At 52.5% G+C, this 15,489-nt stretch overlaps 1 protein-coding gene across 1 annotated transcript in view; it reads left to right on the forward strand.

The window, feature by feature from the left end:
* The window catches only part of LOC143389490 (MYND-type zinc finger-containing chromatin reader ZMYND8-like), a 53,196-nt gene extending 38,883 nt beyond the window's left edge, over positions 1-14,313 (forward strand). Inside the window, 7 exon segments of the mRNA XM_076842518.1 lie at positions 3,032-3,112; positions 4,841-4,919; positions 6,677-6,916; positions 8,235-8,395; positions 9,307-9,373; positions 10,407-10,462; positions 14,233-14,313. Coding sequence (XP_076698633.1) covers positions 3,032-3,112; positions 4,841-4,919; positions 6,677-6,916; positions 8,235-8,395; positions 9,307-9,373; positions 10,407-10,462; positions 14,233-14,313 — 765 coding nt within the window.
* Positions 14,314-15,489: the final 1,176 nt, after the last annotated feature.

Consider the following 15,489-nt stretch of genomic DNA (forward strand, 5'->3'; position numbering starts at 1 on the left):
CCCAAAGGCGTTGGAGTCCCCTTTGGAATTCAGGCTGCTCATTAAGGACAGGCTTTCTTTGAGTGCTGGAGCAAAGGACAGCTGGCCCAAGGGTTCAGGGTCCCCGAGGTTCTGAACAGGGAGAATTCCAGGGTCAGCAATGTGCCACTCACGATGGTTTTCTGGCCTGTTCATCACCTGAGCCAGTTTTGAGTTAATATTTTTATTTAAACTTAATTTCTGTTGTTTAAATCCATTCAGTTTAAAAACCTGAATAAATGAAGCTTAATCTCACCAGATACTGTTTGTGTCAAGGCTTGGACTGGAGGGAGACTGACCGGGGTGTCACGGCCCCCACCCCCAGGGAGCCTTTCTTGCTGATGGCTCTGTGGTATTGGAAGAGGGCTGATGGGGAAGTGTTTTCATTATTGATGTAAGGGGTATCTTGTATTTTCTGTCTGTTTTTAATGTGCATTTGTCCCTGCTGTCCCCCTCCTTTCATCTGCTTCCAGCTGTTTATTTACAGCTAGGTAAACTGAGGCCAGCTGGGTGGTCAGGCTTATCACTGACACTAAGCCCATGTCCCTGGTTCCTGTGGCCGTGTGCCTTCCACTGCCCCCTGCAGTCCCCTTTCCTCTAAGGCAGGACCTGTTTCCAGGGACGTTTTCTTCACCATTTAAAAGAACAAACAGGTCACTTTGGGGGATGGAGGGTGGACTGTTCCTGATGAACTTTTCTGTCTCTCAGGTGACCTGATGTTGGAGACCCGGGTTTCTGTGTTTTGGCAGAAATGTGTTCCTTATTAATTCCGAGGTCTTGGCTGTATTTGGAAGTCGGCGTAGAAGTCACTCCACAAATCCATCTTTAAAATGAAAAGTCAGCATTGCGTTCGCGTCGTATTGAGTTTCCCCCACTGTCCTGTGTTTTCTTGTGAGGCTGTTTGGTTTAGTGCTTTCTGTGGACGTGCCTGGCAGCAGAGTCCGGGGGCTGGGAATATGGCTTAGAGGTACGCACAGCAGAAAGTGCGTAACCTGGCAGCAGCCTGCAGAGGGTGGGACTCACAACAGATATTTCACTCATTTGACTCCCATTTTGGGGTGAATTGGAGTTCCTCTCTTGGGGCACACCAGCTGTCATGCAGTTGCGTGCTCACACGGATTTGTTTTTGTGCAAAACAGAATGCAAACAGGCATTTCTTTATGGCCACCTCCCCACTGGTGGGCAGGCCCCGGGGTGGCCTTGGCCTGGTTTTCCTAGTCCCTTGTGCACACCCCGCCGGGTGCTCTGTTGGCACCTGGCTTTATTCCATGGGGAAACCACAGCTTAGGGAAGGTGAGAAACTATGGCTGGACAGAGGCATTGGATGCAGGGTGTTCTTTGTCCAGCCTTCCCTCTGAGCTGGAGCTTAGGAAAGCCCAGGAGAGACTGGCCAGGGTCAGAGCAGGTCTGACAGACCTCTCTCCTGACCCCTGCTGGCCCCTGTGGCAGGGGAAGGAGGAGAGAAGGTCTTCCCACAAATACATTTGTTCAGCACATCTCTGGGTGGCTGCCACAATGCCCTGGCTAGTTTCACAGGCTCACCAATGCCTTGAGAGACTCGATAAAGGGAAAGAAGATGGGAATAAAGTAAGCAGGCAGTGCCTGGGCTGAGGGCATTAAAATGGCAAATAGCCAAGTTTACCTGGCAGGCTGCAAAGGAATGAGATGTTGCTGGTGGGCAGGCCTCGAGCCAGCACCAGGGCCTGCGTGTTGCACAAGTTCATTTACAGGAAATGATTGGAATAAGCAAACCTGTAGGGGTAGAGAGCAGGTTGAGGTTTGATGGACAGCTGGACATGCCTGTGATCCTGGCAGTGTGAGGCCAAGGCGGGAGGAGCACAGGTTTGAGGCCAACGTGGGCTACTTAGCGAGACCCTGCCTCAATATAAAATATAAAGTGAACTGGGGGTGAGCTCAGAGTGAAAGTGTCCCGACTGGGTTCAGCTTCTATTACCAGAAAAGGGCCAGGGTTGTCAGAGACCTGGGAGGTGCAGGATGGGGACATTGGAGGGATGGAGACTAATAGGAAGCGGGCGCTCTTTGGGGTGTAATGAAAATGTTCTGGAATGGGTCACTTCAAATATTTTAAAAGCCATTGGTGTTTTGTGAGCATGTTTGAGCGTGCACTGGGGACTGAACCCAGGGCTTTGTGCCTGTTAAACATGCTGTGGACCTATCCTGTCACTGAGCTATGACCCTGGCCACTCAGTCCCTAAAAAACACTGCATTAGGGGCTGGGGATGTGGCTCAGAGGTAATCCACTGGCCTGGCATGTGTGAGTCACTGGGTTTGATTCTCAGTACTGCAAATAAATAAACCAAATAAAGATCTAGCAACAACTTAAAAAAGTTAAAAATAAATAAATTTACATTTTAATAAAATTGCAATATTCAGTTTACATGGTATGTTGTGGATTCTCTTTCTCTTTCTCTCTCTCTCTCTCTCTCTCTCTCTCTCTCTTTCTCTCTCTCTCTCTCTCTCTCTCTCTCTCTCTCTCTCTCCCTCCCTCCCTCCCTCCCTCCCTCCCTCCTCTCTCTCTCTAGGATTTGAATTGAATCCAGGGGCACTTTATTGAGCCTCTTTGAGACAGGGTCTCACTCACTGGCCTTTAACCTGTGATCCTCCTGCCTCAGCTTCCCTAGTAAACGTGTTTTTAAAAGAGAATTAATTAGGGCTGGGGTGTAAGTCAGTGGTAGAGCACTTGCCTACTATGCATGAGCCCCTGGATTTCATTCGCAGGAGTGGGGAGGAGGGAGAGGATTCAAAAACAGTAGCAAGACCATCTCCCTCAAGTCTACCGAGTTAGACATGACACATCTGTGGACTGGTTGGGCCTTTCTGGTTCAGTCTGTGGGTGTACAAACTAGCATCAGAGTTGTGAACTAGTCTTCAGGGTAGGGGGACAAGTGTCTTGGGAGGGACATGGTCACTGCTGCCTTCTCCATGTCGATACTAGTTCTGTTGCCTGGAGAAGCCGCCGATGGTGACTGGATTGTTTGTGTTTATCTTTCAGATGATGGATGCCATAAAAGGAACGATGACAGAAATATACAATAATCTTTCCAAGAACACTACTGGAAGCACAATCGCTGAGGTTAGAGGTGACAGGACTCCTTACTTGCTCTGGACCTTAGAGGCTGCTATAAGGGTGGTGTGGTGCATGAGCTGCCAGGGCCCCCCGTGCCTGCCTCCATCGCTGCTGCCCCTGCTGTCTGAGGGGTGGGTGAGCTACTTCCTCCCCGATGCCCAGCCCGCAGCTGTACCACTTGGCCTGGTGTGATAAATAGCCCCGTCTGAGCCAGAGTTAGTCCGTGGGTGAGACGGGAGACCCATCCTTCTGCTTCATTTTGAATCAGCGCTGTGGTCTTTCCATAGGCCTGGGCCTCTCTGCAGTCGTGATCTAAGCATTTGCATACAGAAATTCTCAGGTGGCCCAGAGAAGCCTCAGACTTCTGGTGAAGCATAAACTGTCCCTAGGGAAAGTGAGTTTCTAGTGCAGTTTGCAGAATTCCCTCTCTGGCTGATAGACCTGGAGAATGTGCTGCTGGCTGTGTGGCTGGGACAGCATGGGCCAGGTGCTCGCAGGTCACCAAGTGATGTGCAGGTGGCAGGGTTTCTGGAGTCCTGAGAGGTGTAGGACAGAGGTGGGGAGTCCCATGCACAGCCTCTAACAGGGTTCTTTGCTTTGCTCAGACCTGGCAGTTTCTAAAGGAAAACTGTGTGAATAGAACGGGTAAGGAGGAATGGATTTAAGAATTTATTTTAAGAACCCGCCTATGATTGAAGGTGAGCGGATTCATACTGTCTCACCTGAAGCCCTGGTCAGCTGTGGGCTGCACTTTTTTCCCATTTTGGGCATTGATATCCAGCTCCCTCCCCCACCCACTAGATGTGAGATTTTGGCACTGAAATGAGGTTCTTCACCCTTGGAGAGTAAATCAGAAGATTTCAATCTCAGCCCCTGTGACGTTTGTGCTGGGGACTACTATCCTTAGAGCAGCAGTGGCCTCTACCCACTAGATGTCAGTAGCAATCCTCAGTTGTGACAACCAAAGTGACTCCACATTGTCATTGTCATGTGTGACCAAGCTGCTTGATAATTAAAACCCTCAGATCAATTCAGCCCAAGCTTACTTTTCCCTTTAAATCAATATGGTCCAAATTGGGGTTATCCTCCTTCCCCCAAGATACCCTTTCATTTCAAAGATGTTGGGCTTTGGGATTTCAGATGAATGATCATGGATTCCACCTGGATGTTTAATTAGGTGAAAAGTCACAGCTACCTTTATTTAATTTTCTTAGACAAAAATGCAAACTTTTTTTATTATTTTTGGTTTGCTGGGGATTGAACCCAGTGGTGCTCTGACACTGAGCTTCACCCCAGCCCTTTCTGTTTATTTAGAGACAGAGTCTTGCGTAGTTGTCAAGTCTGGCCTTGAACTTGCCATCCTCCTGCCTCAGCTTCCTGAGCCTCTGGGATCACAGGCTGTGCCACTGTGCCTGCCTCTATCCAGACTTTTGACGTATTGTTTGGGGGACTTGGCCCTTAACTCTAAGTGTTTTTTTCTAGTGCTGGGTCTTTCCATGGTAGGTGGTACTCTCCGCTGGTCTTCATAGCCAGCATTTCTTGTGAATTTGGGTCAACCTGGGACTCCCATCCCTGGACAGGTGCTGGGGGAAGGTCAGCGCCCAGCCTGGCTGCCTGAGTCAGCCCCGTGGCACCTGTGACCCTTCCTGTCAGGAGAGGCTGAGCTCTTGGGGCCTGCTGGGGAGCAGCTGGACCCACTCAGGGCCTCTTCAGAACCTGCTTTTCTCATTCCAGATCAGCAGGCTGAGGATCGAGATCAAGAAGCTGCAATGGCTGCACCAGCAGGAGCTCTTCGAGATGAAGCACAACCTGAGTAGGTCCTGGCTGCTGGGCCTGCACCAAGCATGGCTGGGGGGAACCTCAGATCTCTTAAGTTGGGCCCAGAAGTGGACAGAGTCAATGCTAGGCCAGTGAGACACCATTTTTCTGTGCTTGAGTGGGGTGGGCACACAGAACCCTGAGGAGGCTCACCCGGAGAGGTCACTGGTGGAAACCCTGCTTTCCTTTGAGGCTACTGATGATGGTCACTGACTTACAGGGATTCACCTTCCAACTCCTCCGTAACTTGCTGGTACCTCAGTCTCTTCACTTGAAATCTGGATACATAATACAAACCCTCCACATAGGGTTTCTTTAGGTATTGCATTAGCCAGTGCATAGAAAAAATAATTAAATCCAAAGAGATGTCTCCTGAGAAGGGTCTACAGGGTGCCCAGAGGAGACAGGGACCACATGGTACATGGCCGAAAACACTGTCAGCACAAGCCAGACAGAGGCAGAGACAGGGTGATTCAGGATGGGCGAGCAGCCGTGGCCTGGGCTGGGGCTGAAATTTACAGAGGGGCTGCATCTGAGCTGGGCTGGAGGTGGAGCCTGGGTGGGGCTACACAGTTTCCCCCAGGTTTTCCTGGGTTTGCATATTTCCCTCATTTCACAGGGATGTGGGCCAGGGTTTGCAACTGTGCTTTCTGAATCTCAATGGCTTGTGGTGTCTCCTTTAAGAGTCTGCATTCCTCTCTATCCTGAATCCCTGTGTCAGTTGGGTGGCTGGGAGGCTCAGATCTGCCACAATGTGGTGGTTTTCTTTGTCCCCATCCCTTATTGGAGTACTAGAGATTAAACTCAACCACTGAGCCACAGCCCCCATCCTTTTATTTTATTTTTTAATTTTTGATACAGGGTCTTTTTAAATTGATGAGGCCCTTGCTACATTCTGGAGGCTAACCTCAAACTTGGATCCTCCAGTCTCAGCCTCCCCAGTCTCTGAGATCACAGGCCTGCACCCCAGCTCCCCAGTGTGTTTGTGTTCCTTATGAGGGATTAATTTTTCTGAATTTTTTTAAATTTCAGAGAGAGTATTTCAGGAATTGAACAATGATCATTTTCCTTTATTTCTACCCAGGTCACTTGCAAATGATTTGCAAGTGGACTTATTTTCTGAAGTAACTGGTCTTGACTGCCTGATGTAAACCTAGAGAACTCTCATTATTGGGTGACCTGACACTTGTCCTTAGCACAGTGATCAGCCCCAGAGTTCCTCTGATGCCTTGGATTTAGGGCCACAAGACACACCCCTGAGTCCCAGGCCCTGCTTTGCTCCATTTCCTCCTCTGGGAGAGGAGTGGAATGGTCCAAGTTCTTACCCCTCAGAATTATTAGAAGGGTTCCACAAATTAATTAAGTGCTTCAAGCCACACCTGCAGATAGTAGAAGCTGTGTAAGTATTTGATAGGGAAACAAAGTATATGCTAATGTTTACTTGAAGGGTTTGTTTGAGGAATTCCTGTGACATCTTGTGGGGTTGAGAATCACCATTGGTCTCCTCTTGTCTCCATACTGGGGACCTCACAGACACTGTCATGTGTGGCTCTGTAGGCCCGAATGGCGGATTCCCTGTTTACAGATGACGTTTGGACTCAGAGAGGCTGTGTTATGGGCCCAGAGACACACAGCTGGTGGGGGACTTTCCAGGTCGGGGTTTACACCCCTGCCTGTCTGAGTGTGGGGGTGCATCCACCCTGTGCTCAGCCGGGGTCAGTGATGCAGCCTGTGCCCCCGCCCCTCCCCCAGAGCTGACCATGGCTGAGATGCGGCAGAGCCTGGAGTGGGAGTGGGACCGGCTCATTGCCAAGGTGAAGAAGCAGCTGGAGCTGGAGAAGCAGCAGGCGGTGGAGGAGACCAAGAAGAAGCAGTGGTGTGCCCACTGCAAGAAAGAGGCCATCTTCTATTGCTGCTGGAACACCAGCTACTGCGACTACCCCTGCCAGCAGGCCCACTGGCCCGACCACATGAAGTCCTGCACCCAGTCAGGTAGCGAACTCCCTGGGGCAGCAGGGCTGGGGCCTGGGCTCCCGGGGACCCCACGCTGAGGGCAGCCGGCTGATTAGTGTGGATTTTGAGAGCTAGCATGAGTGTGGCACACAGACGGAGCTGATCATGGGTGCCTGGCTGGCGACTAGTGTGCAGGGCTTTTGATCTTCTCTTAGGGCGGGGCAGCAGTACTCTGGTCGATCCTGTTTTGGGGGTGAGAATAGACCCATAGCTCTAAATATCGGGGATTCTTACATGGAGGCCCAGTTGTGGGTGTGTGGCCTGTGTTGATGAGGCCGCAGCAGCAGTTGTGACCCCCTCCGCAGCTGGAGCAAGCCGGCTTCAGCCGAGAGCCCACAGCAGAGAGGACTTCCTCATTGGGGTTTATCAATAACACTTCAAAAGTTAATCTTTAGAGCTAGCATTTGTGGCAAAGGACTCAAGCTTTATGGGGTTGGAATTGAAAGTCTTGGGCCGGGGTGCGGCTTGTGGTAGAGCACCCTGGGTGACATCCAGAGCACTTCCCCTACCCCCAAAAGTCTCCATTAAAAGAATTCACTGGAAAATATTATATAAAAAACACAAGGTTGTATGTCTATAGCAAAATTTGCAGAGCTGGCATGTGAATGATTCAAACTTGAGAAATGGCAGTCCAGGGCTGGCAGACATGGGAAGGGCCCTAGTGAATATTTGAGTCTTTGTAGCCAGAATCCGGCTGTGTGCCAACAAGATATCATTCATAAGAACCGGTTACCGACTCACTTTCTGTTGCCGTCCACAAGAGGTGTCTTATCACAGTCTTTAGACTCCTGCTGCTGTGGTGTGGCACTCTGCTGGTGTCTAGAGTGTGTGAGGTGCCCCGTGCAGGCCCTGCAGCTTGGTCACACTGCCCTGTGGCTCTCTGAGTGTGGTGAAGCCTGGTTTATATGAGTCCAACGCCCACTGTTCCCACCGTCTCCACAAGCTCTGTGTTCTCTGATGGGTCTTTCCCACCTGCCTCAGACAAAAACAAGTGTCCAGGGCTGTGGTGGACCTAAGCCTGTAAGTCATGGTGGGCTCTTGTGGACAGGTGTCATTAGTTCCGAGAACATGCTTTCCCTTCCAGAATGACTTATTGAATCACTGAGTATTAGAAAGCCAAGACGCTCTCACAGAACCTGACTCAGAGACCTCTGAGTGCCTGGCCTCTCTGGGTCTGCACCTGGACCCTGGGTGGGGCCTGGCCGCTGGCACCATGGGGCATGGAGTGGGCTCCACAAGGGGCCTGAAACCATTGTGCTTGGCTTCCCATGCTTCCCTCTCTCCCCTTTGTCCCCAGCCACCGCCCCTCAGCAGGAAGCGGACATTGAGGTGAACACAGAGACTGGGAACAAGCCCTCCCAGGGGGTATCCTCCAATGCCCAGCCAACCGCCTCAGACATGACCAGCACCTCCAAAGAGAAGGAGCCATCAGCTGAGAAGAGCAAGGACAGCGGCTCGGTGAGGACCTCCCTGTGCCTTGGCCAGTGCCACCCACCCTTTGTGTCAAGGACCCTTGCCCTTGTGTGTCCCACTCACCAAAGTCCCATGCTGTCTGGGTTTGTCTGGAACAGTCAGAAGACAGGGGTTGAGGGTGTGCCCCCGGGCTCTTCCTCACCAGTGAGCCCTGTGGATGGGCTAGGAAGGCTGAGTTGGCCTGTGCAGGACCTGGCAACTGCTCTCAGGACCCTCCCAGTTTAGTGCAGCGCATCCAGGAGAACTCTGTGATGGGAAGGATCCCACCCACTGTGGCTGCCAGTAGCCCCTGCAGCTATGGAGTACTCAGGATGGCGAATGAGACCAAGCATCAGATTTTTAAATTTGACCTTAGTTCACTTAGATTCAAGTAGCCACATCTGGCTGGTGCTGCCATATTGGACCATGAAGGTCACAAACGCTCATCTCCTGTTGGGCTGTACACGTGACATCGATCTTAGAGGGCACACGGATCATCTTTTATGTTTGTAGTCATTGGGGACTTTGGACGTCATCATCAGATTATTAGTTGAGACCCTTCTCTCAGAGTTGGTACTGTCTCACAAGAGGCTTCCAAAGTGAATGGATCCATTTCTCCTTCTGTGGTGCAGCAGACTGTGCGGGTGTTGGGTCGGTCAGCCAGTGAGTGCAGGCCACAGGGAAGGTTCTCAAGCTCAGACTGGAGTGCTAGGGAGGGGCCACCCCCGTACCGGAGGAGTCTGGGAGTCAGAGCACAGGTGTGTGCACAACTGTCCAACTCGGCCCCGCGGACCATGCCAGGTGGAGGGCACCGAGATGCCCTGGAGGAGTGGTGAGCACTCCCAGGACTCCCTGGGTTTCCCTGGGGGGTTCCATTGGCCCCAGTGCCCTGAGTCCATCTTTCTTTGTATTTCTAGACCCTCGACCTTTCTGGCTCCAGAGAGATGCCCTCCTCCATTCTCTTAGGATCCAACCAAGGCTCTGGTATGTAGCCCCCTGGTGGGCTAATGGCGCTTTCATTTCATGCTGGCAGGTTGGGAGCCATCTTGTCAGGGAGCCCAGGGTTTAGGGCAGTGGTTTTCAAGCTGTTAGGGATCTTTGGGGTGCCTTAGCTGGGCGGGCTTGTGGGGTGAGGGTGTGGCTGGGTGAGGCAGTTTCCCCACACTTCTCTGCACTGGTCAGGATTTACCTGTGTTTTTGTTTAGCAGGGCCCACGTGACACTATTTGGACACAGGGTCCTGCCCTGGGAAATGCCAGGGTAAGCAAAGCCCCGTAAAGTCAGCTCCTGAGGGTCCTTAGGCCTTCAGAGAGGTAAAGACAGTGTGGAGGTGGGCAGTGTTTCTGGACCATCCTTCCCTCTGGCAGGCTGTTTGAGGTCTTTTCTGAGACGTAAGGATTTCTTTCCTGGGGTTTGGGCCACCCTTCTCTCTCAGGCCCGTGGTCCCCCGCCCACTTTTTCCTAAACCAGTTCTGGCCACTGCAGGAGGGTTCAGACCCAGGCCTTGCTTGTTGAGAACTGTCTTGCTGAATACAGGATTCTTGCCTATAACCTTTCCTCCAGGGTCTTTTTGCCTGCTGGTTCTCTTCAGTTGGAGACCAAAAACTTAATGTCACTTGTGAACACTGAGTGCTTAGAGGAAGCAATGTCTGTGGTCAGGTTGGAAGGTTCCCCAGAGGCAAGGGCCAGTGGGAACTGCTTGGTGGAGATGGTAGAGTGGCAGGAGTGAGTCTAGGGAGGATGTCAACTTGGCCTTGGATTTGATTGAAGTGCCTGTCAAGAAAGCACTGCCCTGGGGCTGGGATCATGGCTCAGTAGTAGAGTGCTTGTCTGGCATGTGTGAGGCCCTGGGTTCGAATCTCAGCACCACTTATAAATAAAATAAAGGCCCATCAACAACTAAAATATATTTTTAAAATAAGCACAGCCCTTCATGCTTCCCTTGTAGTCCCCAGATGGAACCTCAAGTCATGGCACAGCGTGGCACTAAGATGCCATGGCATCTCAGTTCATTTCAGAACAAAGCCAAAGCAACTTCAGGTCTAGTGGCGTGGTAGCCCCAGAACATCGCCCTGTAGTTTGGCTTTCATGATGGTAATTTGAATGAGTTGCAATGATAAAAGCTTCTTTTGGAATTGAAGTTGAAAAAAAAATGAGCTTTAAACAGGAACCGAGCAGCCTGTGATGGGACTGTGGGTGTGTCAGAGTGAGGGGGCGGCATGAGGAGGGCCAGGCTGCAGAGTGCTGCTGCCCACAGCTGGTGCCGTTCAGAGGTTCTGCAGCTGCGAGGTGATGGATGGAGGCGGCCAGGGAAGACTCGTGATGCTGTGTGTGGGAATCTGCCAGAATAAGGATTGCATGTGGCACGGTGGCCAGGAAAGAGTGGTCAGGGCTGGAGGGACTTTTTGTAGGTGGCCAGAGAGTAACTGAAGCATTGCAGGCTCCGTGGTCTCTGTCCATTTGCTTCGCTCAGCCGTGGTAGCAGAAAAGCAGGAAAGCAGGCCTAAGATGACACAGAACCAAATGTGGGAGTGTGTGGGTGGGTGTGAGTGTGGGTGTGTGCGTGGGTGTGTGCTTATGAGATTGGAAGTGCAGAGGCAGGTGTTGTGCTGTGCGGGGCCTAAAGCATCATGGTATCTGGGGAAGTGAAAGGAAGGTCACTTGGGAGCCTATGGCTGCTGCGGGTGGGGGACCTGAGCTGGAAGGCCATTCTACTATCATCTCATTTTATGACTGAGAAAACAGGTTTGGAGAGGGGAGGCTCCTGTGGTTGGAAAGGGAGGGCTGGGGCTCAACCTGAGCCCCAAATCTCAGCTCTTTCTCTCCAGGCTGGGAATAAGGTGGGCAAGGGCTTTTCCCAGGGCCTGGTATGTGGCAGAGTTAGAAGCGGGCTTGAGATTGTGCCCTCATTGGCCACACAGGTGGCCAGGAGGCTCCCTGACCTCTGGATCTGTGGGCCCAGATACCAGCAGGTGGGAGCAGGCAGGGCAAAGAGGTGCCCTCCCCGTAAACAGCTCACCACATAGTTCACGATGACTTTTAAACTCAGTGTCTGTCCAGCATCAGATTAATGCCATCCTTGAGAAATTTCTGGATGTCAAAGTAAGCCCCTACATTTTCTCACTGATCTACTGTTACACCCTGGAGGCCAGTGGGAGGGTTGACATCGAGTGAGCCTTTGTTTCAAGATAAAAAACATGAAGGATGGGGCTGCAGCTCTGGGCTAGAGCACCCTGGGCTCAGTCCCCAGCACATGCACACACACGTGGGGTGCCCAGGTTCAGAGCTGGGCAGAGGGCAGGACCTGCCTTCCCCATCCCTGTGGGCTGCCTGATAGCACTTGAAGCCACCAGCCCCCTCACATTGTGTCTGCTGAGGCCCGGTCAGTGCAGAAGGGACCCCACGGGAACTCCTGGGCCTGAATAGGCCAAAAATGAAGCTATCATCTCATCAGAGTGATCCCAGCAGCAAGCACAGCCTGAAGGAGATGCTTTGGGAATCTGTTCAAGAAAGGACCTGCAGTCCCCCAGCATATGCACACACACAATGGGGGTATGTGACCTGCAGTCCCCCAGCACACATGCACACACATGTTGGGGGTGCGTGTGTCTTGGTTCCACCTCAGGGCATCTCAGGGCAGCGCCAGCCAGCTGTGGGCTTTAACTGCCCCCTGGTGGTCACTGGTAAGCACAGCTTTAGCAACCATTGCCTCAACCTAGGCTCAAAGCACCAGGAACACTGTCCAGCTCCTTAAACCCTTACCCAGAACGAACTTGGCCCCAGCAACATGGATGCACCTCGAAGACATACTGGTGTGGTGGCGCACGCGTGTGATCCCAGTGATTCAGGAGGCTGAGGCTGGAGGACTGCAAGTTCAAGGTCAGCCCAAGCAAGGACAGACAGTGCTTTACCACTGAAAATCTTGGTTGGGTAACAGCCTCACAGCTTCATCTCTAAGTGTGTCCATGTGGCCCACAGATGAAACCAAAGGAGAGGAACAGAATTTAGGATGGAGGCCAAGACGGTGCATTTGAGGGACATGTCTTCAATTCTGTATGGGGCGGGTTATCTGAGGTCACCCATTCCTGAAACTTTCAGTCCAACGAACCAAGGAAGTCTGTTTTATTTTAAGTCACTTTGTTTCTGTAATTTGAGATGAGAAAAAAAAAGCCCAAAGACAGCTCTCTGAGTTCTAAATCCCTCAGCCAGGCAAATCCCTGCTTCCTTTCCAGAGGCCAATCTGGGGACATCTGTGGGGTCTTCATCCTGATGGGCTTCTCTGGAAGATCTGGAGACATTCAGAACCTCTGAGAGGCAAGTCCAGAAGAGTCAACCTCCTCTACTTCTTGAATGTTCTGGAGAGCTGCAAGGGACACAGGAAAGATAGGCAGGTTGGGACCATGGACTTGGTGATTTGTCTGTTGGTCCATTCAGCCAACCATCAGTCTTTCACCAGGGATGTGCCCATCCATGTGTCACCCACACCTGTCCACCCAACATGCACAAAGTTCTGCTTTATGGAGGGGACTGAGACTACAGAGAAGAGAAAGATGCCGTCTTTCTCTTCCAGCAGCTCTGGATCATCCAGAATCCCAGCTCAGACGCATCAAGCCTGGACTGCCACCTCTTCAACCCTTGGTCATCACAACAGAAAAGCAGTCCACACCCATTAACTTCAACGTTAAGGGGAAGGTCCATCTGTTTTGCCCAAAATTTTCGTGTGTGCTCGACTGAAATTCCATTAGTGTTTCTAATGGGCACCTGTTAAATGAAAAAGTCTTTTAAATAAGTAATTGATTTTATTTTCCCAGATAGTAAGCTTTGGTGTTAGCCGAAGAGGGAGTGGAAAGATTGTCACCACACATGGTGCCTGTGGAAGGAGGGCTCAGGCGGAAATGGGGCACCCAGGACTTTCCCTCCCTGGATCTGGGCAGCTCTGCTCCATGTCCTTCTCCACTCCAGCCAGGAACCAGTCCATCCAGTAAAATCCTCTGTTCATCCCGGAAGAAGCCTGGGCTTGCAGCCCATAGGAGCCTGAGCCAGGTGCTGCAGGCAGGGGGAACTGGTGGTTGGGGGAGGACAGGTGGCTTCGTTTTGTCCCGTTGTTAATTTATGGCCTGGCCTGCACTCTGGCCACGCTCGGGCACCATGCTGGTTCCTTGGTGGGTGGTCTAGTGGCTGAACCTGGCATGGGGGACCAGGGGCAGCTCTGGTTTCAGGGCTCTCTGCTCAAGTCATGCTCTGGGGGGACAATCATCCTCTAGCATCTGTGAGGGATGTATTGGGCTGTTGGGAAGACTGTGGCTCACCTTTGTTTTTAAAGATGGCTGTGGACAGCACAGGCGCCCCTCAGAGCAGGCTGAGTGGGAGGGAGTGGCCCTGGGCTGTGCTTTTGAGGGCTGTGCTTTTGAGGGCTCTACCTGGATCTAGGGACAGCAAGACCCCAACCAGGGTGTGGGGGACCCCGGAGGCCAGCGCAGGCCCCGCCTGTCCCACTGCAGAATGTAAACATGGTTTTATTTAATGCCTTTTATCCATCACAAAGTACCGCTCCCTCCCCAGTGTACTCCTCTCCCAGGAAACAAGATGGCAGCATAAGGCCTGATCAGCCACTGCTGTCACAACCTGAAGGTCTCCGGCCCTCCCCAAGGCCTCACGGTGGGGATCGAACTCCAGCGAGACCCTGGAGGGGCCTCACGATGTAGTGAGAGCAGAGTCTGGACAGGAACCGCTCCCTCAATGTATGACATGGCCTTGTGGCCCTGTGACCAACACCCTGGAGGCAGACGGGAGGGTCGGTGGGTGCCCAGCTGGCAGCCATGCTAACTTGCACTCTGTCCACAGCACAACATGCCCTTCTGGCGGATTTCCTGCCACGCCAACCTGGAGGCGCTCAGGCAAGTGCTGGAGCTCCAGTACCTATAGCAACACTGGACACCTGCCATCGCCACACCCACGGGGCCCCCTGGATGCCCCGCCTACCCTCCAAGAGCCCCAAAGGCCCGGACGCAGGACCCCAGGCAGAGCGCTGCACCCCGAGAACTGTCCAGTGGCCGTCGCAGAAGCTGTCCAAGGGGACCCTCAGAGCAGAGGGCTGGTGGAGTCGCGGCAGAGGCTGCTTGGAGTTCTGACTTCTGCAAGACTCACGGGATGCAGGCCTGCAACCCCAGGACCACCGGCCAATGGACCAACCCTGCAGAACTCACCCGCTGTGGTGTAGGGGGTCCCCAGTCCTGCTCCCCCAGGGAGTTGGGCTCGCTGGGGCGGGGCTGGCTCCACTGGAAGGAGCACAGCTGCTCTGAACTCCTCCTCCCTTCCTTCCTTCCTTCCTTCCCTCCTTCCTTCCTCCTTCCCTCCTTCCTGCCCCTGCCCCACCATTGGGGATGAACCCAGGGATGCGCAAACCGAGCTACACTCCCGGTCCTCGCCATGGGGGTGACAAGAGAGAGGTGACTGGATGGCTGGCCAACTAGGAAATGGCCCAACATCTGGGTGGGTAAAGGATGGTGGATAACAATGTCTCACAGGTAGTTGGGTGGACTGTGGGATGGATAATCCGCAGGGACAATCAGACAGTTGCATGGTGCATGAGGGCATGGCTGGAAGGAGGGACAGATGGCCAGCAAGGTCAGTGAGTGGACACGTGGCAGGGTGGCGGGGTGGGTGGCTGTGAATGGAGGGCCCAGGAGGTGACGCTCTCTAATGCTGCCTAGAGCACCTGGCTCGGGCTCCTATGGGCTGCAAGCTCAGGCTTCTTCCGGGATGAACAGAGGATTTTACTGGATGGACTAGTTCCTGGCTGGAGTGGAGAAGGAGATGGAGCAGAGCTGCCCAGATCCAGGGATGGAAAGTCCTGGGTGCCCCATCTCCCCATGGCCCCCCTTCCACAGGCACCATGTGTGGTGTGCACCACCATGTCTGGCTTATATACTTCTTTTTAAAGGCATATTTCTTTTAAAATAAATTGATCTGGAGGGTGGATTTGAGGCTCAGAGAGGTTGACTAAGTTGTTTGTTAGATGATTGAAGAATCACGAGATCCATCCCCATGTGCACACACTAGGTCCAAGATTTTCCCGGAGCAGGCCCCCACCCTCTATGA

Source organism: Callospermophilus lateralis, unplaced genomic scaffold (genome assembly GCF_048772815.1).
Source record: "Callospermophilus lateralis isolate mCalLat2 unplaced genomic scaffold, mCalLat2.hap1 Scaffold_63, whole genome shotgun sequence".
Classification (NCBI taxonomy): domain Eukaryota; kingdom Metazoa; phylum Chordata; class Mammalia; order Rodentia; family Sciuridae; genus Callospermophilus; species Callospermophilus lateralis.